Consider the following 23,441-nt stretch of genomic DNA (forward strand, 5'->3'; position numbering starts at 1 on the left):
CTTGGTGCAGCAGGAATATGCAAGACAACAGACGGAGGATCTACAAAGAGGGTGGCTACAGAAGTACTGGAAAGCAGAGTTTATAATAGAGCATGGAGCTTAAAAATCCGTGGAGATAAACAAAAGTTTTTAAAATAAAATCCTATTTAAATGGTGTAGTATCGTGTTAAAAATAAGATATCGTTTCGGGACCATGAAGAAAATAATGCATATTTTACTATTAAATGTATTTCTTTATGTTTCTCAGGTACTTAATAAATAGTTCTAATATTTTAAACAATATTAAAGTAATTTGTATGTGTGACAGAACTAAAATGCTGTTCATTTACTTTTTAAATATCTTAAATTTTCGGACTAAAATATTAAAAAGTTCCCTAGCAACCTCCGCCGCCATTCTGACCTTTGCTAGACCATCTTCTCCATAAAACGATGAAATTACATTAAAAGGAAAACAACTGAGCATAACTGAGCCAGCTGCATCAGCTGAAAGGTCTGAAAGCCAGCGCAGGAAAGCAAAGCAAACAAATAATGTAGGCTAAGATCCAAGGTAAATTGTTTGCAATGGCTAGGAGATTGGGGGCCGAGATGAGTGGAAGCTGTCTGCCTGCAGTCCGTGTTTGATTTGTGCCAGTCAAGTCGCTCAATTTACCAACACAAACAGCTTTGTACAGGCCTTGGGCAAGAGTTTTGAATAAATTACGAAGGATATCATTCGAGTGGCCATGAAAAGAGTGAAGAAATGCAATAATTCAATTAATATCCTTTAAATCGGCTGTATTTCTCACGGTTCGATCCACTCAAATCATCTGATTTATTGGGAATATAATTGAAAAAGGACTACCTTGCGAATTTCTTTAAACTATTTGAATTTCTAGAACTATTAAATCTTTTCCATTGACTAAAAAAAAAAATGTTGAAAATAAATATTTATAAAATCTATTTAAAATCCAAATAAATCTTCTGATATCCATTTAATTTATTTAATAATTTCCCACTCTTTCCAAACAATTTAAAATGGTTTGCCAATTTAACTTAGTCTGCTAGGATATTTTCAGAGCGGAAACGAAATTAATTTCCTGTTGGAAAATTAAATTTTCACACTTTTCTGGCCAACAAAGGGGGGCTTTAAGCACCTGCCAAGCCAACTAAATGTGATTCCACATTTGTGCCTGGGCCACCGTAAATGCAACTGATAAGAGGTGTATGGCGGTTGGCTTAGAGTCACACTTTTCCCGGAAGGATCCGCATTGTTTGCCATCGAGCGTGGAAGGACGAGCCGCGTGCTTGGCATGGAAATGGAAATGCGTGTAGCGCTTGTAGTTAGCTAAATGTAAAATAGGGTTAGCGCCATCTAGGAGTCGCTCGGCGGTATGGGGTGTGGCAAAAGAAAAGCGGCAAGGAGAGCAACAGACCTTTCTGTCAACTTTCCCTTTCTCTATCTAATCTACCCGGCTAGAGGTTACCGCCATAATTGTGGCGTCTGAATCTGTCTGTTCTAATCGTGGCGTCAGAGGTACAAGTTGTGCTGGACAAAAGTTCAAATTATACAGTCCAAATTACATTTTTTTGTGCGGAAGTAATCCCCGGCAGCTTGGCGAATAGAGAAACGCAAAAGCGTTCAAATATCCAGCGCAGCGCTAAATCCTAGCTGGTGAGTTTCCAAAGCGTAGGGTTTGGGTGAAGGAAAATTTAGTAAGGAATTTATTTTATTAGGCTTGGCGCTAAAGAAAATCAAAATCATCAGTTGGGAAGTAAGCGCACCAAAATTGAGTGCATATTGGCAAAGCGAGGACCGAAGAAAGACGAAGGCTTGCAACAACAAGAAATCTCCAAATCGCCGCGCCTGCTTGAGTTTTTTCTGGATTCGCGCAGTTGTCGCGCAGCCGCCTTCGAGGGCGAATTATTTTACGCCGGGAAGAGGATGACCGAAAGTCGCTAAACTTTCGTCGGGAAAATTCAGTTTTAGTGGGAAAAATAGAGGAAAAATTTCCAATCATGAGTGCCCCGACCGAGTGACGTGAAAAATTGTCAAAGCCCAATTTAGATCCCCCAAAGCCAACAAATAAGTGGCGCACATATAGTTGTTGAAATGTCGGAACGAATCCGAGTGCCCAATGATAAAAAAATATAAAAAAAAATCAGGCAGCAGAAAATTTTTAGTTAAGTCTTAATTTAAAGAAAAAAAAAAGAAAAAAAATATATTAGTTTAGTTGTTTAACCTAATTTAATTATATAATATCCATGCGGTGAAAAAAAAAACGAAACCCGATCAAAGTGCGAAAATGATGAGAAAAAGGCAAAGGTCGATTTGAGTGGTTTTAAAAATTGAGTGGTTTTTTTTTTTGGTGATTTCTGCCCGGCGACTCAATCGCATTTTTTTGTGTGATTTTTTTTTAATCTTAAATGTATAAAAAAAAATAATATATATATATATTTAAATCCCGTGATATGTTTGTGCCAGGAAAAAAGAATATTTTCTGAAGTTTCAGGTTCATCCCGAGAAAGCGCTTTCGTCGAGGAGGACCCCAGCAGAAATTGTGGTGAGCGAACAAAAGTTCCGTATTAATTATGAACCATGACATATAGAGGATAATCTAACAAAGAAAAGGTCACAAGTAAAAATATGCGATATGCGAGAATTTATACATTTTTTTTCCTTAAAGTAAAATTAACCAAAAAAATCCCACGGGAAGATGAAAGCCGAAAATAAGAAGTAAAGAAAACAAATGAGTGGTGGAAAATCAAAAAAATATAATTCAAATAATTTGCGTTTTGCTGCTCAAGTCATGGCTATGTGTTTACACTTGTTTGCCAAAATAATCTGATTCGCTTTCTAAATCCTGTCATTTTTATTTTTTGATATCCAAGATGTTTAAATCCGATCTCATCGCATAAGAGCCCGCATGAATATTTAACCTTTTATATAAACTATATTTTATTCCATATTTTTATCGCAATTTTATTTATATATATTTTTATATTGTCCCATTTATTATATTTTTACTGTTCTCTAATTTATTATGATGTATAGCTGTCCCCATGAATTGCTCGTATTTTTCTTTTAGTTTTTAAATAAAATATTATAATGTTTTAAAATCCCCAATTTTTTGACTCGGCATAAATGACCCCCTGACACCCCTGAACAACAAGGGACCGTTTCATAGAATATGGGTTTTTTTAATAAGGAAAGAAACGGTCAAAGGAAGGGAGGGCGATGTAAAATCTCCACAACATCTGAGGTTTTAAAGTGTTCACAAAATAGGCGAAGTGCAATAGACCCCATAGTCGTAGATTTCCGTATTGTCTGATTAAAAATATGTAGTATCTCGTCCCCTTGTCATAGCTTGTCCTGTCACGCGAATATTGTTTAGAATTAATAATGAAAATAGGCCAGTCAAGAGAAGTAGCTAAAACCTACACCAATGTCGACGAGCCAAGCCGGAAGATAATTTCGCGTGAGCTCTTCTCTTAGTCAACATCTTGGCCTGAGAATTATCAATGTTCGTTACATGCGCCTCATTAAGTCACGGCGCGTTGGAAAATATGCCGCGAAAGGATTAAGTGACGATGCCGGCGACAAAATGGCGCGCCGCCTATTAAAGGATTTCATCTCATCCACGTCCTCGTTTTCGTATTCGTCTTCTCCCCATTTTCATTTCCATTTTCGTTCCTGTTGCTGACGTGCTGAGTGTAATTAAAAACTTAAATGTAGAAGGAATTTAAATGCGTTGCTTTTTGCATTTATGAAACATTAACGCGAATCTGTTGCAGATCAAGTTATGTTTAATTGTCTGTTACTGTGTTTATACGATGCCGAATTCACGCTATCATTTCACGCTTTCGGCCGATTCGTGCTTGTATAAACGCCATTTCGTGAATTCGGCAACACACGAAAGTTGACTATGATTTCAGCCCAAAAGCGTGATTTGGTGATATGCAATCTGGTAACTCTGTAAAAAATTATCGACGTTGCCAGATCGCTAGAAATTGATGGCTTTTTATAGGCCATTTCTCTAATCAGTGGTATTAAAAATTAGATATTTTTACCGGTCCGGCATACATATCAGCTGAGAGTGAATAAAAGCATGAATTCTCGGCTGTCGTATAAACAGGGGCAATTTCTATATCGCGCTTTCAAGAAATCGTGATTGCTATCGTATAAACATAGTATGTGTGCAGTGTCTGGCACGAATTAAATCAATTTCGTATACGCAATATCTGCCACCGTGACGTATACGCAATATCTGGATATGGCTATGGCGCGGGCTAAGAAAATTCCCCCGCCAATAAAATGGTGACTAAGAATGCGAGGCAGTTTCTTTTGTGTGTGGGAAATCCTTAACAACAGAATGCCATAATCATGTGAAATAAAACCATGCTGCGAGTGCATGTTCCCCATCTCTTTTGGCTGCGAATGGCAATGAGAATTAGCCCCTCAGTCTCGACACTCTGCCAGACATGGCAGAAACTCATTAGCTTTATTACACCAGACACATGCCCCGGATAAAAGTGAGGCGGAGGAGGCGGAACGACCGCATTCGTATTAACTATTCATGTCCGCACACAGTCGCAGTCACTCAGTCACCCACACTTTCTCTCTGTGCGCCGCAAAAGACATTTGAATAATTTTGACAAATGTGTGATTAATTCAAACATTTTGGCAACTAAGCCTGTTATTTTTTATGAGCGAGTGCGACTGCAAATTAGCACTTCATAAACACGAACTGAGGGAATGATATGTTGAATTTGAACAGTACTTTAGGGGAAATATACCTTTTTTAATAAAAAGTTGTGTGAGGTATAACTAAGTAAACACTTTTAGAGATTCAGAGAAAGTTTTTAAAATTTTTTGATGTCTAAACACTCTAACAAATCTTAATCAAAAATGCAATGATTTATGTCATTAAAATAATAAAATGTCTGCACAAGTATTAAAATAAATTTTAAAAAATATGTTTGGCTAGATATAAAATTTAAAACATATTTCTCATGTATTAGACTCAGTTCCTTTTTTCTCGTCTGCCCGACGACAGTTAACCTTTCGCAACCAGCCAAGTTCTATTCAAGCCCCACAATGACTGCCTGATTGGGGCTTGGGCGATTAAAGACCCTGACAAAGTGAAATTTATGGCACTCAGCACACTTAAAGCTAAACGTCGAGCGCTTTTTGCTCTCGCACTGTGCATAAGGACGCCGGGCAAAATGTGAAAATATGAAACAGAAATCAGGCGCAGGGGCAGCAACAATGGGCGGACAGGAGCAAAAAAGTGCACACAGCAAATAAAAGCGGCGATATAAAAGAGTCGCATGCCGGAAACGACAAACGACAGTCGGCAGGGGAAAGTAGGAAAGTGGCAGGGGGAAGGGGGCAAGTGGAAAGCCTAATGCCAATGCCAAACACCGGATGCGGATGTGTGACACATGGCCAAGGGGTGACCCCGACCCCCCAGAACCTCTGCGCCTGGCGGACTGGCAACATACGCACAATGTCATTGTCGCTCGCTTTAAGTAGGCGACTTTATTAAGCCGAGGACACCGAGGAGCACCTCCAAAGTGGCCAGAGCGCAGCACAAACAAATGGCACACCATTTTAGAATGTCAAAAATGGGGACTATGGAACTGGAAAAATTAAATTAAATACTTTAAATATTTATTAGAATTAATTTTATGCGCAATTATAATTTAGAATTTTAAAGTGATCCCAATTTAAAACATTTTATAATAACTTTTATCTGTAAAATATATAATAAATTGTTCTTATAAATACCACTTACTTAGTGCAGTTTTTACATTAAAAATGGAAAATTGTTTTCTGCCAGCAAACCTACAAACTTATAAAAAAAAATTATTTTCCGATTTACTGAATGTTTTTAAATATAATTTAAAATTCATCTCTTTAATGCGTAACTCGTAATCTTAAAATATTTACTGTGGATGAAAATCTCAAATTTAAATCAGTTTAAATTCCAGCTCAGCCAGCTCCACAACTCCCAAGGTGGTCTTAAATTTTGCGCGTTTCGCCCGAGTGAAATTCCCACTGTGCCGTAGGCCGTGTGCGAAAAGAACAAACGGCATAATGGGCCGGCAGGACACCTGGGCACGTGTGGGCTGTTGTTTTGACTGGCCTTGTCCCGACCCACCTGGCATAAAATTAAGCCACGACGACGACGACGCTCTTGTCGCCTGGCCGCTTCTTAGGCTTGGGCCAAAGGTCGTTTATGGCACGGCCACAATTTGTTGCTTTTTGATATTTACTTAGATGCGGCGCATGTGAAATGAAAAGTGCACCGTCGAGTCGGGACATAAATCAAAAGCACAAGACGGCGGAAAAACCGTGAAGGAAAAGCCGCAGCGGAAAAGGGAAACGCTGCGGCAACAATGGCAAGCGTTCAGGTGCAGAGACTTAAACTGGTTATTTATGGCAGGGCCAAGGGCGAAGGGAGTAGAGTCTGGGTTTCCCGCGCAGCTGGGATTCCCCGATTCAAAGAGTAAAAAAAAAAAATAGTTCTTATTTTCCCATTTTAATGAGTTAACTTTTATTGAGTCTCAACATTTTCCTTTTACCTTAAAGAAACTATAAATATTAAACGCCAAAAAGTATGCTATTACTATTATCTCCCTATAATTTCCAACTAGTTTTGGCCATTTTCTCACCTATTTCATGTGGTATTATCCAGGAAAAGCAAGAAATTAATTGAAGCATGGAGAGGAAGAACAAGGACTTCTGGTCCTTTGGCCGCAATGGCGACGACAGCGATAAATCGTCTGACAGCGAGACTCACTTTTCCACCAGATCCTCGAGCAGCTCCAGCGACTCCAGCAGCGACAGTTGCGTCGAAGTGAAGCCGTCTAGCGAAATGGAGAGCCTCTGCGTCCCAGGCGGCAGCTATGATGTGAGTAACGACTTTCCCAATTAAGATGTATTAATCGAGCCGCTTTTCCCCCAACCCACACACACACACACACACACACACAGATTATAACCAAGAGCAACCTGCAGCAATTTGTGCAGAAAATCGACGGAAATTCCTCGCTGGACGATCAGGGCTGCGATATGATGGCCAAAATAGCCGATGCCTTCGCTAATGACGTCTCCATGCGCATGGTCAAGTTGGCCAAGTACCGAAAGAGCCGTGTAGGCCTGCTAGACCTGAAGTTCGTCCTCAAGCGCGAATACAACATGGAGTTTCCCAACAAATAAATGGAAAAATAAGTAAAAAAAAAAATATTTTACCAATCCCCCAAAAATGTCTGCCTTTTGATTAATTAAAAATGATTAAAGACTTTCATATAAATAAACAATTCTTTCGACCAAAAGAAAATACGTGAAAATCTCATCAAAAAACCCATTCAGGTATCGATGAAAAGGGGTGAAAAATTGTAAACCGGATCATGATTAAGCAATTAATAAATTCAATAGCCGCCGTTAAGGGCCGAACACACGCATTCAATCGCCCCTACAAAACGGTCATCATGGTCTCGGCCACACTTGCTCGGGCCCTTGACTCTCGCCTTTCAGCCGGGAATTACTCAACATAAAGTTAAAGTGCCATAAAAATGCCAGGGCGCATAATGCCTCACTCACACAGTTGCTGGAAAACACTCACATGCTCCCATTTACACACATGAACAAGCACTGGGTTCCTTTTCAGATCCTTTGCGAAAAAAAACGAAAAAAAACCTGGAGAAAGCTAAGGCGGAAATTTCGAGAACGATTTTTTCTTCATATTTTTCGCCTGCTGCCCGAAGAATAAAGAATACTTTTTCGCTGGCCATGGCCATGGGCACATTGTGGCAACGGAAAAAGGCATAATTCTGCAGCTTTTCTCTCTGGCTCTTAAGCAAACTTGTATTTATATATGCAGAAGATGATCTGTATTTATTTAAATAATCACCACGGGACTTTATACTTTTTCCCTATGGCATTCCCAGTAGCTGCAATTCTTTTCGTTTTTGCGCCATTTATTATGTGCAACTGAATTGAATATTTTTCGGGAAATCAACAACAATAAAAACCAATGGCGAAAATATTTATTTTGTATGCCAGCTTCCAATATAATAAAGATTGAAACTAAACACCCATTCAAATGCAATTGCTTTGATATAAAATGGCGTTTATAAACTAACGTGTGGATATGCTATTATCATTTAATCAAAAACAAAATTGAATTCACATAGAAAAGGCGAGAGGAAAGCTTTAAAGTTTAAACAGACGAGCTGTAATATTTTTGGCTTCAGTTTATTTAGCACACTCAATAGTTGAAATGAAATACGAATTGCAAATGGACTGATTAAAAACTGTAATTAATATAATTAAAAGCAGCTGATTAATAAGAGATTATACTTCTACTATTGATTTAATGCTTATTTGTATTTAAATTATTTAATAAAGATGGAATAAATGTGCAAAACTTAAGTCCTTATGACTCCAACAATATTTTATGAATTTATCATGCTTAATAAATACTGACAGCTAGTCAAAAATCAAACAAGTTATTGCTATTTCATAAGTCCCAGATTATTAAATAATAACTAATATTAAAATTAAAGCTATTCTTCCCATGGAAATATTGATCACTCAATAAATTTCCCGCTCAGTTATAGCCAAAAATAGAAAATCTTTCATTACATTTGGAGCCGCCCTCGAGGCAGCCGCAAACGTTCGCAATCATAATCCAGGAACGACACATTGGGGCGCATTTAAACTGATTTCATATTGGATCAGTGAGTGTTTTCCCAGTGTCCGTGTGCGGGTGAGTGGGGGTTGTATGTGTTGGTGCCACCAATACAACCGCAAAGCTGGCAGGAAATTCGTTTGCCGTATGTCTTGGCACGCACGCAGGAAAATTCAAGCCGTCGAGGATTTTGGGTAGGCGAAATTATAATGAATTTGTCGTGCATACTAGTAGTACATATATTCCCCGATGCGTGACTCTCTCTGTTCCCTCCAAAAACGAAAAAAAAAAGAAAAACAGACACAATGTGCCACGCCCACTCCATTTCAGGGCGATTTGGCTTAGTTCCGAGGAGATAAGCAGCTAAGTGACTTTGTCCCGACATCATGGCCCATGGGCTGTTGACGGTTGGCTGTTGGAAATCGTGTGCATGAAATAAATACGAATTCTCGATGGTGTTACGGATGCGATGTTGTTGGCCGACATAAATTGAATTAAAGTGAAATCAGTCGCCGCTGGCGGTAATAAATTAATGAAAATGTTGGCTAGGCGTCAGAATAATAAATATAAATATAAATATAAATACGGGGGAGCCAAATTGAGTTATCAGCATAAATCATAAAGACCCGACCGAACTTGTAAATTAATTTGGATTAACCGGCATAATGGGTAAATAACTGCAGCAGCTTCAGCATCCTTTGCCTTTGCAGCTTAAAAGTTTAGAGCACAAATTCTTTTTTAATTAAATTCAAGTGTTGGACGACCTTTTCTGCATGTCAAACGCGAGCAAAGGAAACTTCCGCTTTTCCTCCTTTGCCTTTGAGAGAGTCATTTTCAAAGAAATTCACAAGTTATTCATGGCAACTTTCAGAGGACTGGGGAGCCGGGGCTAAAAACTTGAGTTGAGTGATATGTTACCAAAGAGTTGTCGCTGGGCCTGGCCAAAAAATATTCCTCTCTGGTTTCCGGCCAAGGTCAATGGGTTGCTGCAATCCGAGACGAGTTCTTGGCACAGGATCAGGACTCAAGACCAAAAAAAAAAGGGAGCAATCAATGCCAGTTGATTACCATTTGCGGAGTTTCTCAAACTCACTGGCCGATGAATCACGTTAATGAACTAAGTGAATTGGAAAAGTTTTCAACTTTTCGAGTTCGTCTTAAGGAGTATTTGACGTTATCCTTGACGGTTTGACTTTTGAAAGAAAATACTTGGGCTGAGCTCAAAAATGTATTTGGTAAAGCGCAAGCAACTTTAATGTGAATTTAACTTGAATTACAGAGTTATATTTGTGTTTATTTTAATATGATGGAGTCAATTTCAAAGTTTGCTGGAAGTTTCAAACTTTCCTCTCTTGAGTGAATAGTAATGGTGTAATTAACTCATCAAGCTGAATAAACTTTACGCTTTTTAAATATTTAAATATTTACGACTTAAGAACCCCCTTTTAATATTCCTCATAAAAAAATAAGCTTAGGCAAACATGTTTTAGCGCTTTTCATAAGTTTGTCACGTTCAATATCCGCTGCGACACCTTCGATATCTTCGATGAAGAGTATTTAGTTTAATGTATTGCCATAAATTTAATGCATACCCAAATTGCAGTTTAAATCAAAATCCAGCTGAATGGTGGCCAATCCGAGGCAATTTCAAAATTGTGTTTAAATCTGTTTTTATGACCTCGCTGGCAAAGTCAACTTGAGGGCCGAAACGCCATCATCCCCTTTGGTCGTAAAGAAATCTTTTGCCAATTTATTTATGCGAGCGGGGAGGACATCAAACGCAGGACTAACATGAATAAAATTATGATAAATACATATTTAATGGCGGCCAAATGTGATTTGAAAATTTATTAAATCCAATTGCACTGCAATGTGCAATTGTGGCAAATTGTCATCTGTCACGGAAATTGAAGTGTTTGCGTAGCAAATCAGGGACATTTTCAAAGCGACTGCGGCTCCTTGGCAGTAACCCCATTACCACTAAGTGCCATTGCAGGCGGGCCAAGAAAAATTACCTCTTCGAAGGGGAGAGGGGAGCGGACCAGGTGCGCACTGTGGAGTGTTTACCTCAAATACCGGAGACTTCCAACCATTTATTTCGATTTATGGAAGCCATCAATCTTGGCAAGCCATCGAGCTGGCTTATGAAAACAAACACTGCTGATTTAGAATACACCAAATTCGATAGACCAAATCAAAACATCCTCAATTAAAGGTTTTTTGAATGAAAAGAAAGTGGGCAACATTTTGTTTGAATTCTGTTTAGGGTAAATTTATTGGAACAAAAATTTAATTTTGGAATTGTATTTTCCGCTAGAATTTTATATTTTAAAAACAATATTTTCAAACAATTTAATGGTAAGCAAATATACAAATATAAAAGGGGTTTTGATTTGCTAACCCTTCACCTATTTTTGGCCTCACTTTGAGCTCATCCCGCCCATGGTACTTCAGGGCTTGTGTTTGCATTTGCATTTCATTAAAACACAGGCGGGTAAACAAGTTGCCGCCCATGGCACTCACTCACTCAGCTCGGCTCAACCTCAACTCGGCCTGAACCTGAACCTCAACCTCTGAACGGCATCGCGACTACGAGGCTGTTGATGACGACGACGAGGACTTCTGACTACTGACTACTCACTACTGACTACTGTTGTTTCTGCTTTCAGTTGCTGGCATTGAGGGCCGAATGACAGTAGTGGTAGTGGTAGCCTCAGTGCACTGCAATTGCAGGTGAGTGGATCTCAAGGCGGCCACTGATTGCACGCGGAACGTGACACGCCCACGGGCATTACAATAAGTATACGCCCGGTGTGTTTCAATTAGTTGGCGTTACGGCCGAATAAACACGTTAAAAGTGCGTGTAAACAAGCGCGGGGAGAGGAGGGGGGTCATGAAAATGCCAGGAGATAATGACGCCATGTCCGTGGGCAAACAATAAAAGCGTCGGCCAAATTAGGCGGCCGTATCAGACGTTATTTGGCCGGCAAACAAACAAACAAACTGTCACTTGTCACTGCGGCGACCCCAGGATTTTTTTATGTATTCCTCCTTTTTTCTCCCCCGGGAAGTGAAGGGAAACCGGGCATCTGGTCAGATAATTTTCTTTGTTTTCCGGCAAATGTTTTCATTTTTTATCCGCTATTTTTCCGCCTATTTTATCACGTTTTGCGTCTTTTATATTTTTTATTCCCATCCCCTGTTTACTTTGGACGCACGTTCTTGGGTGTTTTTTCGGGGAACTCAGACAGGTAGCTATATGCAAATCAAACAGAGGGGAAATGGCGTTGACAAACGCCGTAAAAAAAGGAAAATACATGAGAGCGGAAGGGGAATAAGAGGCAAATCCATCGGCATGGAATTCACGTGCATCCCAAGTGCCCCGGGGAAATTCGAGCGGCACAAGAAAGAACTTCCCTAATGCAATACGCCCTGAATTCCGGCTTATGACAGCTCGAATGTCGAACTACGTGTGGGCTCGTTTCGCTCCTGGTGAAATTTAAATACGTCACCGTCCTGATCCGATTTGAATTTATTTCATTTGCATTTATTTGGGCCCTTCTGGCTTTCTTTGGATTGTCTCAAAGGCCCTGCCCTTAAATTTATATTATATTTCGTATTGTTATTTAATTTTACTTAAAGGATTGGGTTAAGTGAAAAAACAGGGTTTTATTTTTCGAAATTCAAATATGATTTTTGTTGACTTTTTGATAGCAGTTAATGGGTCTTGATGATACACTCAACATAAAGTCAAAAGGCTTTTTATTTAAATATTTTCTAATTTCACAATCTTTTCGAAAAGTATTCACTTCACTTTATATATATTACACCATTTAAGTAAGTTATACCGATTGAAATATTTGAGTTCTTATCATGCACATATTCTTTAACTTATAATTATATATTCTTGAAACCTTACATCGAAGTTCCTTCCCAGTTTATTCCTGTTCACATACTGATCGAGCAATGCCGATTGCCCAGTCAATCAATTATTGACACATTATCTGCCACTCAGCTCACGCACTATAGCCGCAGCACTGACCACCGACCATTATTGACTCAATACTCAATGCAGGCAGTGGCACGGACCGAATCGCGTATACGCCATGTGGCTCAAATGGAAAACCGAACGCAGCTCGCAACTTGACATGCGCACGTCTTTGGGGCCGCGTGCTCTCGCCTCGACGTCTGTTGTTGGACTAAATCCAGAATATTTGCCAGAAGCTGTGGCTGTTGGCCAACTGAAGGCGTTAACATACGCTCGACAGCAACAGCTCCTCTGTTAGCTGGATTGAGTGCTCTGCTGGCCATTCATTCATAATTGTTTTGAGTGGAATTGTGTGTTGGCCTGAGGTTTATTTTGCCTTTGAGGGAATACAGAGTAAGGAAAAAGAGGAAAACATATAATATAATATATTTTTCAGACTTGTTAATTCAAGCAATACATTTTAAAATATTCTAAAATATAATTAGTAATTTTAAAATATTAAATAAAATAATAATTGTAGATTTTGGAATTAAAAAAGCATAATTTTCAAGTTCCTTGAATTTGTTAATCATGATAAACATTTAAATAGATTTTCATAAAATATGGGTAATATTTTAAACCGTTTTCAATGCATGCAAATATATTTTCCCATCAAAATAAGCTCTCAAATTGGCAAAAATTCAGATAAGTTATGATCGTAAGAGGCCTTGGATTAGAAATTGGAAAGCCCAAAACTGTTATGCAAAACTGGGGATGGTAATGTAACTGATATTGTTATGTATTTTTTCGCTGTGCCAGATTGTTTGGCCGGCAGGACGGAAAATCAATTTGGCTAAGTCGAATGCGACGCTGGGGAGCAACTGAGTTAGCGTCATTCCCGCCACGTGCCTCGCAAATGTTAATGAGCCTGCGTGCCATAGCCTTTATTTTTATTATGCCCCACTACGATTTCTATGAATACATGGCCTTACGCACTTATATATGCAAAAAAGGGAAATGTTGACCTTTCCCGCGCTCAATGCTGTCAATGCTGCTGGCCAGAAACCAGAAAAGCAGAAAAGCATAACAAACAAATGCGCGTGAAATGTCAAAATCACTGTCTGCTAGGAAAAATAAAGAGAAGGAGCCAGTGGAAAAGTGGAAAATGGGTAAAGGAAGTGGCGGTGCCAGTGGAAACTGCGAAAGAAAGATGACGACGCATAAGCGAAAAACAAGCAAAATGCTAAGGGCGAGGCAATCAAGAAAAATTTCTCCAGCAAATGGCATGGCAAATACAAACAGCAGCAACAACCACAGCAAATTGGAGTGGTTGCATGTGGGGTTTTCCTCGGGTTTTCCTGGGGTTCTCCTCGGGTTGCCGATGATGAGGTGGCCCATAAACACACACATGCTGCCCACCAGCAGTCTTAACAAGGCTCAAGTGAATTATAAAAAGTAAATGCTTCAACGAATTCGACTCTTCGATACCCGATATGCCTTCTGTTGTCAACGGAAATTCAAAGATTAAGATGTCTCTTCTTTGAAATTATTTTTTCCTTGTTTTGAAAAATTTTTTAAAATATTTATTTACTTTTAAACGATATCTAGTTTCTTAAGTTTACAGATATGCTGTATTTTTTATTTTGACTTGATAAATACGTGTTTTTTGTGTATATTCGCCTTAATTTCGTATTATTAAAGCCAAAGTTCAGGCCATATAAGATCAATATAACTCCCAAAAATTGAAATATAATCAGGTTTGCAAAATAAGCTTACGTTAAAAGATTAAACTAAGCCAAAGCGAAGCTCACACCAACCATACTGTTGGCATGCATAAAAAGTAACCCCATAAATAAAGATTACACCAGCGAAATGGTGTATATGCACTTTAAAAGTGAATAAAAAAAGTTATTGATAGTAAACTCACGCACAGCTTAAACTCGGAGTGTTCTTTGGCTGGAGAGTCCAGTCGAGTAGTGGCTGAGTTCGGTATTTTTTAAACTGCAGCCCGCAGTTCTTGGCCAACTGCTTGTGGGCTACAACAACAGTGTGTTCGACATGCTTTTTTCCTCTTTTTTTCCTATTTCTGCAATTGCCAAGGGGGCTAGTAAAACCGCTGGTAGCTTGTGTGCGGTTTTGTTTGGCCCTCGTTTTATCGTGTGGCCAACAGTCTGTGTGTGCTGACAATTTTGTGCATAACGCCGGGAAGCTGATGCCAAATGCTCGAGGCTTAGAGCAACAAACTCGGAATTAGCCGCAAGAATTAGACCTCCTGTTGTGCCACATGTGGCAAGAGTTACAAGTTGCAACCTTCTGCAGCCACAATATGCCAATTTGTCATCACCCCAGCACACAGAAAAAGTGCACTTTTAATGTATTGAGAGCAACTTTTTAATTAGCCAAAGTTTATCGGAAAATTTGCTTGCGCAAACTTTGGCTGGCGCAACGCTGCGTATACTTAACATTTTGAATTTGCATTGTGTGCAGAAATCAATGAGACTTTCCATTCAAACGAAAAACAAAGCAGTGAGTTTGTTTGCATGAAGACCTGACTCGCATGAAATAACAATGAAATAAAACGAAGGCTTAGCTGTCACAAGCAAGTTATTTTTGCCACTGAAGCGCATCATTAAATGGGGATCAATTTACGCAAGAGTGCATAAGAATGCAGCAGCCGAAATCCTACTGTTTCAGCCAAAGTCCAAGTTGGCCTTGGCTTTGGGCCATAAGTCCCAATTAATTGCTTGCAGTTCGGCAACCTAAAGCCCCCCGGTTCTTCAAGTGCTTTGCATTTAGATGGGGCGGCTATTCGTCCTTATAAACCCTGCTTATGGGGCACTGCTAGATCTGAAAATGTAAATGCGATGCAGGCGACGAAAACACGCTCCACTGCGCTCCCTCTTCGTTTTAGTTTCGGGGGTTTTATTTTATTACTGCTTTTTTTTTGGTCCAAAACACTAATGAGCATTTAAGCTTGCGGCTTGGCCAGAATCTCGCTTTTTCTACTACTGCTGCTGCTGTTGCATTTGCATAAATTTAAGTGTTCAATTTTAGCCCGGCTGGAAAACACAAAGTTGCGCTCTTAATTTAATTGATTTGCATTTTAAATGAATTTTGCAACAGAAGCAGCCCTAATTTCTGCTGTAATTTGCTTTTCATACATAGTTTTTATTTTTATTTGGCAGCCAATTCCATTTCGGAACCAACAAATCCCCCAGTGTTTTCCTTTTGATTTTTTGATTAGTTTTTCATTGATTTATGGGCCATGTTTTATTGAATTTTGGCCCTGGCCTCGAAGTGCACACTTTAATCTGGCCAAATGTTTGCGCTCCCTTCGCTTTTGCCAATTTTCGTTTTTGTTTTCCTCCCTCCTGCCCATTTTTCCGTTTGTTTGTTTGTATCTCATTCTGGGCCATTTAATGCGTATACGCAATATCTGCTGGAATTTCTTGGTAGCCGCAAACAGCGGAAGCGCTAAACCAAACATAAAAACAAACAGCACTCCTAATCGTGTGTATACATGTTTATGTGTGTGTCGGCATAGTTTTATGTCTCAATTGAGGCGTTTGCCGGGCAAATAAAAATAATCAGCAAGTCAATATCCCGATGGGCAGCGGAAGAAACGCTTAAATCTTCCACAAGTCTATTTTCGGGCCACTTCATTATCGAGTTGGTCCTACTATTTCCCTTGCCCCCCTTGTGATGATGATGAAGTGGCTCGGTTGGCGGAATTAATTCCATGAATGATCCATGATTGCCAAATAATGGAAGAGCGCTTAGTTAATTGTTCAGCATCGTTTGGTGGATATTGATTGCGACACGTGCAGAAATCGAATTATGCCGGCATAATTCACTCGATTATTTCTGCCCCTCAATTGATTACCCACCTGCTAAAATGTTAAATAGGTTTTAATTTATTGAACACCACTGGAGTATTTTACATACATGTTTTCAAGCAAATGTTAAAATGCTTTTTCCTGGCTTAGTTATTTATTGCCGCATTTATGTCAAATAATCATTTTTGCTGTTCCCAATTGTCCATTCTAGAGTTTAATAAATCAGCGTGCGTCTTAGATGCGGATGCATTTAAGTTTTATTTATGTGCCACACAGTTGTTTGCCCATTAATTAAGAAGAAACCACATCAAGTTCAAAATAGTTATTATAATTAATAGTTATTATATTTTACAAAATGAAGAGCTGGTTATATTCTGAACTTGATTATTTAAGAAATCCTTTCTTGTTGATATTATATCAATCCATGATCCAAGGATGGAACTAGAATGAAAATTTAAATTAAATTAATAAAACAAACGTTTTTTCATTTCATTTGGACCTACACCGAGAAAAAAAACCGTTCTCATCGATGTTGATTTTAGTATTTTCGATCACAAAACCTAGCCGAGATCGAAAATACTAAAATCAACATCGATGTCATCTCGGTTTTGAGAATGGTTTTTAAGTATGTGTGCTATCGATATCGAGATGACGTCTTCTCGGTTTCAACATCGAATCGATGTCGATTTTAAGATACAAATTGAATAAGAAGAAGAAAAAAAATAATTCTCGGTTTCAACATCGAATCGATGTCGATTTTAAGATACAAATTGAATAAGAAGAAGAAAAAAAATAATTGAGGAATCGGAAATTTTTGCCTCTTGCACCCCCTCCTGTCCTCGTCGGTGTTGTTGTTGGTTCCCCCCGTTTCTCAACTTATGTATTTTTCTTTCCTTTATTTAAACACATGGATGACGTCACACTATGTTCGTATATAAGAACACATTTAGTTTCAAATTTTAACTGAAACAATAACTGAAATTATTATATAATTAACAAAATTCAAATAACTTACTATCTTGGGAAAAACACCTTTGGTCGGTCGTGGGAATCGAGCCCGTTGCCTCACAGTTTGCAGTCAAACACTCTACTAGCTGCGCCATGGAAGCATCACATGAGGCGCTGTACAAAGTTCAATCACATTTTGTTCTCTTGGGTTCTTGGTTTTTACTCTTATTAAGCCATTTATAAGTGTTAGATTAACAAAATCCAAATTTTTATTAAATATAAATATTAATGAGTAAAAAAAAAAAAACGCAAAAAATTTCCGCCTCGACGCGGGACTGAACACACACTTCCGACTATACGCTTACAAAACATATAATCCGCACGCTTTAGTCCCCTAGGCTACCGATATCAAGAAGCATGACTGCCCGATAGCTACAAGAGAGGAATTCGGCCTCTCCGCCCTTTTCCTCTCATTTTTTCGATGTCTTTTCCTCACGTCCCTCTTCCACAACATAAAAACTGAGATTGACTTTGACTGGGAATACTAGAATCAGCACTGCTTTCATCTTGATATCAAGAAGAAAAAAGTGAGAATACGAATACTAAAATCAAGATCGGTCGATGTTGATTTTTTTCGTTCTCAATTTTTCTGGGTGTACGTTATTTAAAAGGGTTGTTTTGTTCTATAGTTTCGCTCATTTTAAGGATGAATTCTGCCAAAATTTTCCTAAGTTCAGGGCTTGATTGGTTATTTTTAAACTCGGTATATAAAGCATCATAGCGAGTTTTAATAGGTTCCATCAGAGATACATATTTTTCCAACTGATCGACAACTAGGCAGAAATTGTCCGTAAATGCTTCATCGTCCGTGGGTAATAGTCTAGAAGAGCGGCCTGAGCACCAAAAACCGCGAAAAAATTACCCTCGATGGACCGCGATTTCTTAGGAATTTACGTGCAGAAGATTATTTGCGGAAATGCATGGTTCTCTTGTAATTGCATTTCAAAGTTGCGTGTTTTGCTATAAAAACAAAGTAGGATTTTCTAGGATTTTGAGGTGTTTTGTGTCATTTTGCTATAAAAAACATATGGGCTTTCCGTTTGTTGTCAAAATAATAAGCGTTCGAAAAAATTCGACAAAAATGTGAAATTGTTTTTATAGCAGGCCAGACCCCACAACCGCGAATTAATATCCTCGATGGACCGTGATTCCTTAAGAGCTTGGGCGACCATGGATGACCAACATATACATTTTTAAGATGTGTCTTAAGAAATCGCAATCCGAGGAGGATCAACCTTAGTCTTTATCAGTACCTCCTTATACTTGTAACTTATTTGTAATAGTAAATAAAATGCTATATAAAACTATGGTTAATGATTGGACAGTAAATATTTATTTATAAAAAATGCTGGTTAGTGGTACAGATTAAGCCTATTCTTTTTCATTGTCCGTATCGGTGGATTCCTGAAATTTAAGATAGTTAATTGTTAGTATTTAAAAAGAGATGGGAAATGCTAAAAAAGCGCCGGAGGCAAAAAAATTAAAAAAAAAAAATCGCGCGATTTTAGCATTTCCCATCTCTTTTTAAATACTAACATCGCGTTCAGGATTAAACAATTCGCCCATTGCTGAGAAAATTGCATGGAATCTTGAGGTGTGGTTTGGGTGCCTTTTCAAAAAAGTGAATCGCGCTAGGTACCCTTGGTAGTGCTCCGTTTTCCGGCCATAGTGGGGAATGTTCTCCTTTAGATCACGCCATAGTCTCTCTATTCGCTGTGTATTGGCTCCCGTTTCAGGGTCGACGAAGTTTACTGAGTGATTAACGGTCATGTGAGAGTAGTTCGCATCCTTTAAACCATTGTATGACTTCCAGCAGTCGGATATAATTCTGGTTCCATTGGCGATGTTGGCCTCTATAATTGGAAGGAGCGTTTCCTGGCTACGGTCCTCCACAGGCACCAAAAAAAAGTCACCGGTTTCTCTGCAAATTCCTCCGAAAACCCACTGGCCATCCACCACGCGACCGCAATTATACTTGCGCCGGCCAATTTTGGTTTCGTCAATTTCGACGGTTAAACCGTCTCCACCTATTATTTGTTTTGCGTTCTTCTTCGTCCAGCTAAGATAAATTTCCCGAAGAAAATTACTCCAATCAACCACCGTCTGTTGGGACCAGCCTAGTTCTTCCCGAAGGAATGAGATTGTTGAACCCTTCATCTCCCAAGCCACAAAATTACAGGCCTGTTCAATGCCAACGTGGGACTTGCTGAAGAATGTCCGTTTGATGGCGGATTCCTTACAAATATAATTTAAAGCAATATTTTTTTTAAATTAAACAATTGTTACCTTAAAGGAGCATTGAACTTTTCTTAATTATACCCGTTACTCGTAGAGTAAAAGGGTATATTGTATTCGTGCAAAAGTATGTAACAGGTAGAAGGAAGCGTTTCCGACCCCATAAAGTATATATATTCTTGATCAGGATCACTAGCCGAGTCGATCTAGCCATGTCCGTCTGTCCGTCTGTCTGTCTGTCTGTCTGTCTGTCTGTCTGTCTGTCTGTCTGTCTGTCCGTCTGTCCGTATGAACGCTGAGATCTCGGAAACTATAAAAGCTAGAAGATTGACATTTTGCATGCAGATTCTAGGAGTTCCTACGCAGCGCAAGTTTGTTTCAAAAGGGTGCCACGCCCCCTCTAACGCCCACAATCGCATATATACGATTTTAAAAATTTCAATATTTTGGAAAAGTAAAAATGCAGTTTTATTGTGTTTATCAATACCTATCGAAATGTAGAAGAAATTTTTTAAATCGGACCATTCGTTAAAAAGTTACGGCGGATCAAAGTTTTTCTCCATCTCTTTCGCACTCCCTTTAGCTGAGTAACGGGTATCTGATAGTCGGGGCACCCGACTATAGCGTTCTCTCTTGTTTTCGTTTCTGTTGATGATTACTTATCATCCTGCGGCACCTCCAAAATGGCGTACTAATCGGTCTCTTCGCATTGAAAGACAATGTTGCGGGCTTACTGCAGTTGGGACAGTTCTTGCTCTTTAGAACAACTCCATGTCTCTGCAGAAATGCAAACACTTCTTCTTCGTCCATGGCAAGAAAGTCTTTATAAGAAATAGTGCACCCGTTGCAGGAATCCATAGTAAACAAAAATCAAAAGTGCCATTTCTGATTAAGCAACAAAAGCCTACTTGTTTTTTATAGCAAACCCATAAATTCCTAGAAAATGCTACATTGTTTTTATAGCAAAATGACACAAAACACCTCAAAATCCTACTTTGTTTTTATAGCAAAACACGCAACTTTGAAATGCAATTACAAGAGAACCTTGCATTTCCGCAAATAATCTTCTGCACGTAAATTCCTAAGAAATCGCGGTCCATCGAGGGTAATTTTTTCGCGGTTTTTGGTGCTCAGGCCGCTCTTCTAGACTATTACCATTATTTCTTTAAATTTGTTTAGTATGTCCGGTGGAACTTGTGGATTGGGTATCCATTGGGAAAATGAAAAATCGTCCATTTTGCAGGTTTTGTCCAGATTGATTTTTATAATCCCTCCGTCAGTGCTGATACAAAAATGAAATACCCCATAAAGTCAGAAGCTACTAGGTTTACTTTCAAATTATTATTATTGAGAATTTTTGTCCATCGTCGTTCCTGCTGTTTTAGACTAAAACTTATAGTTGTATGACTTAAAATTGCAACAAATTAAATTGTTTTCAAGTGTTTTTAGGATTGACTCGAAATGTGGTTCAGTTCAATTTCATAGTTCTAAAATTTCTTCGGTCATAAGGCTAGTACAAATGGTAATCAATATTTAAAAAGAATGTTGCACTTATTTATTTGCACAGGGTGGGACAAACTTGCAAGCACTTTGGCTAACCGTTTCTCATTTCGGTTCCACTTACTATGTTTATGCGAGGCATGCTTTTATTCACTCTCTGGTATATTATTTCATAACAAATGGAAAATGGAATTGAAAAAATGCAAATATACTCGTGCAATAGTAAAATAAAACAAACAAATTATAATTTGTATTATTTTTTGAAAAATGAAAAATTGGTTTAATTTTTACCGATCTGGCTACGTCGATAATTAATACCAGAGTTGCCAGAGCTGCGTATCATCATGCTTTCAACTTTAGAATGTTATCGAAATCACGAAAGCGTGATTTATCCATCGCATTCAATGTGACCGTCTCTTTCTTTCTCCTGACCGCGTGCTTTTCCCGCAAGTGTTTTTTTCCTAATTGGCTGTTTATTCTGCATTTTAAATCCTAACAATGATGTCCGAAATGCTGCAGAGATCCGTTTCCCTGGGCAGTAGAAGTGAGTAATATAAAACCGATAGAATCGATAGCGATATTAAGTGTAATTCCCCAAAGGAGCCCCGGATCCGGTGGACCAGTTCCTGGAGCAGCACCTACTGTACCGCAAGCACACGGCGGCGGACGCCTGCAGCTTGTTCCGGGTGATCGCCGAGCAGGTGTACGACACCCAGATGCTGCACTACGAGGTGCGGATGGAGTGCATCCGCTACATGTTCCGGAAACGGAGGAGCTTCGGGCGGCTGGTGAGCGGCGACTACGACGAGTATTTGTGGCAGCTGGAGCGGACCAGGACGGAGGGCACCCTGCTGGAGCTGCGCGCCCTGTGTCACCTGTACCGGCGCAATGTCATCATCCACCAGCCCTTCGATCTGGGCCACCTGGTTGTCTACAACCGGGGATATCCGGAGACCCTGAGGATCTTTGTGAACCCCCAGGGGCACTTTGACTCCGTGATGACCATGTCGGAGCTCCAGATGGCCGCCGTCTGCCAGGCGGTCTCGTTTAAGCTGCTCTACAGGCAGCTCTTCCGCCTGCCTGATCTCAATCTTGCCGTGGAATGGATGCTCTATCCGCAGACCTTCGAATGTGGCACCGATTTGGAGTTCGATCGGCGCGGCAATGTCATCCGTTTGCTGTGCAGGAATGGCCGGAGCTTCCTGCTCGATCGGAGCAATGGCACCCTCTGCATTTTGGCCAACTACAAGGATTGCCCGTTCCACAATCGCCGGCTGAACTTGGACCAGGAGAGCCAGAGCATGTCCTGCATGAGGCTGCTCCTCCAGCAGAATCGCCCGCCCTTTTGCTATATGGCAGCCAAGTCCCTGGATCCCTATATATATCGCAATGTGGAGCTCACCAGCCTGAATGTCGATCGACGCGAGGCCAAATCCCTGAATCTCTATGCTGGGGATTATAACTTCAAGGTGGGCGCCAAGTGCCAGGTGGAGTTCGAGGTCAACCGGCCACTGGGCACCTGCCACATCCAGGCCATCAGTAAGGATAAATCCTTTTGCCGGGTTTTTATCGAGGGGCGGGGCGAACTTAAAGAAGTGCCCTTTAAAAAGCTGCATCCACTGCCGCCGAATGAATTCAAGCCATGGAGTTCTGTGCCCAAATGGCGAGCCAAACGAAATGGGCGACTCCACGCGAGGCGCCTAAAGAGGCAGATGCCAAAGTTGCAGGCGAATCGGCAAAAGAATCAGCGCCAAAACATTAAAGAAGCAGCTCCGGGAGCCAAAAAGGAGTATGCAAATCAAGCTTCACCGCCGGCTCCGCCTGTTCAGGGTCATCAAAAGGAGTCCATGCCTGACCAGAAGCCTGCTATGGCTCCTCCGCCAATTAATCACTTCTCCACGCCACCACCGATGGCCATTCCACGTCAGGTTTACCTGCAGGCTCCGCCGCCGCACTTTGGACCTCCTGGAATGTTGCAGCATAACCAGTTTCAGCCCCATCAGATGATGATTCCTCCGCAGGGTCCACTCTTTTATGTCACACAACATGATCCTCCGACAGGCATGATGCCACTTCCTTATTATTATGCTAATAATCCCAACCCACATCCTGCATAGTTGCATCCTTTTCTTTTTTATATTTTTTTACTTATGTGTAGTTTTAAAAATCCTATAAATAATTTTAATCTGTCTAAAATATCTGGTTCATTAAAGTTTTCTA

The 23,441-nt window shown here is 39.8% G+C and overlaps 4 protein-coding genes and 1 long non-coding RNA gene across 5 annotated transcripts in view; 3 read left to right on the forward strand and 2 right to left on the reverse strand.

The window, feature by feature from the left end:
• Nucleotides 1–12,860, reverse strand: part of dcma (decima) — a 34,109-nt gene extending 21,249 nt beyond the window's left edge. The window contains exon 1 of the mRNA XM_044394880.2: nucleotides 12,595–12,860. The gene's annotated coding sequence lies outside the window, so the exon portion shown is untranslated. The remainder of the gene's footprint in view (nucleotides 1–12,594) is intronic.
• LOC138911866 (uncharacterized) lies at nucleotides 1,347–2,312 on the forward strand. Its single transcript, XR_011417501.1, has 2 exons — nucleotides 1,347–1,651; nucleotides 1,714–2,312. It is a non-coding gene; the product is annotated as an uncharacterized lncRNA (long non-coding RNA).
• On the forward strand, nucleotides 2,526–7,319 carry Taf12L (TBP-associated factor 30kD subunit alpha-2). The gene is made up of 3 exons (XM_017142164.3): nucleotides 2,526–2,540; nucleotides 6,678–6,893; nucleotides 6,977–7,319. The coding sequence occupies exons 2-3, from the start codon at nucleotides 6,702–6,704 to the stop codon at nucleotides 7,199–7,201; spliced, it is 417 nt and encodes a 138-aa protein (XP_016997653.2). The 5' UTR covers nucleotides 2,526–2,540; nucleotides 6,678–6,701; the 3' UTR covers nucleotides 7,202–7,319.
• Nucleotides 12,861–18,320: 5,460 nt separating the features above from the next.
• Nucleotides 18,321–19,790, reverse strand: LOC138913527 (uncharacterized). Its single transcript, XM_070217463.1, has 3 exons — nucleotides 19,773–19,790; nucleotides 19,023–19,721; nucleotides 18,321–18,890 (listed from the first exon to the last, which is right to left on the reverse strand). The coding sequence occupies exons 2-3, from the start codon at nucleotides 19,641–19,643 to the stop codon at nucleotides 18,858–18,860; spliced, it is 654 nt and encodes a 217-aa protein (XP_070073564.1). The 5' UTR covers nucleotides 19,644–19,721; nucleotides 19,773–19,790; the 3' UTR covers nucleotides 18,321–18,857.
• A 1,863-nt stretch (nucleotides 19,791–21,653) lies between these two features.
• On the forward strand, nucleotides 21,654–23,364 carry LOC108057762 (deubiquitinase otu). The gene is made up of 2 exons (XM_017142163.3): nucleotides 21,654–21,765; nucleotides 21,822–23,364. Exons 1-2 carry the CDS (start codon nucleotides 21,720–21,722, stop codon nucleotides 23,336–23,338), a joined length of 1,563 nt encoding a protein of 520 aa, XP_016997652.3. The 5' UTR covers nucleotides 21,654–21,719; the 3' UTR covers nucleotides 23,339–23,364.
• The last annotated feature ends 77 nt before the right edge of the window (nucleotides 23,365–23,441 follow it).

The sequence above is a fragment of the Drosophila takahashii genome, chromosome 2L (assembly GCF_030179915.1).
Source record: "Drosophila takahashii strain IR98-3 E-12201 chromosome 2L, DtakHiC1v2, whole genome shotgun sequence".
Classification (NCBI taxonomy): Eukaryota; Metazoa; Arthropoda; class Insecta; order Diptera; family Drosophilidae; genus Drosophila; species Drosophila takahashii.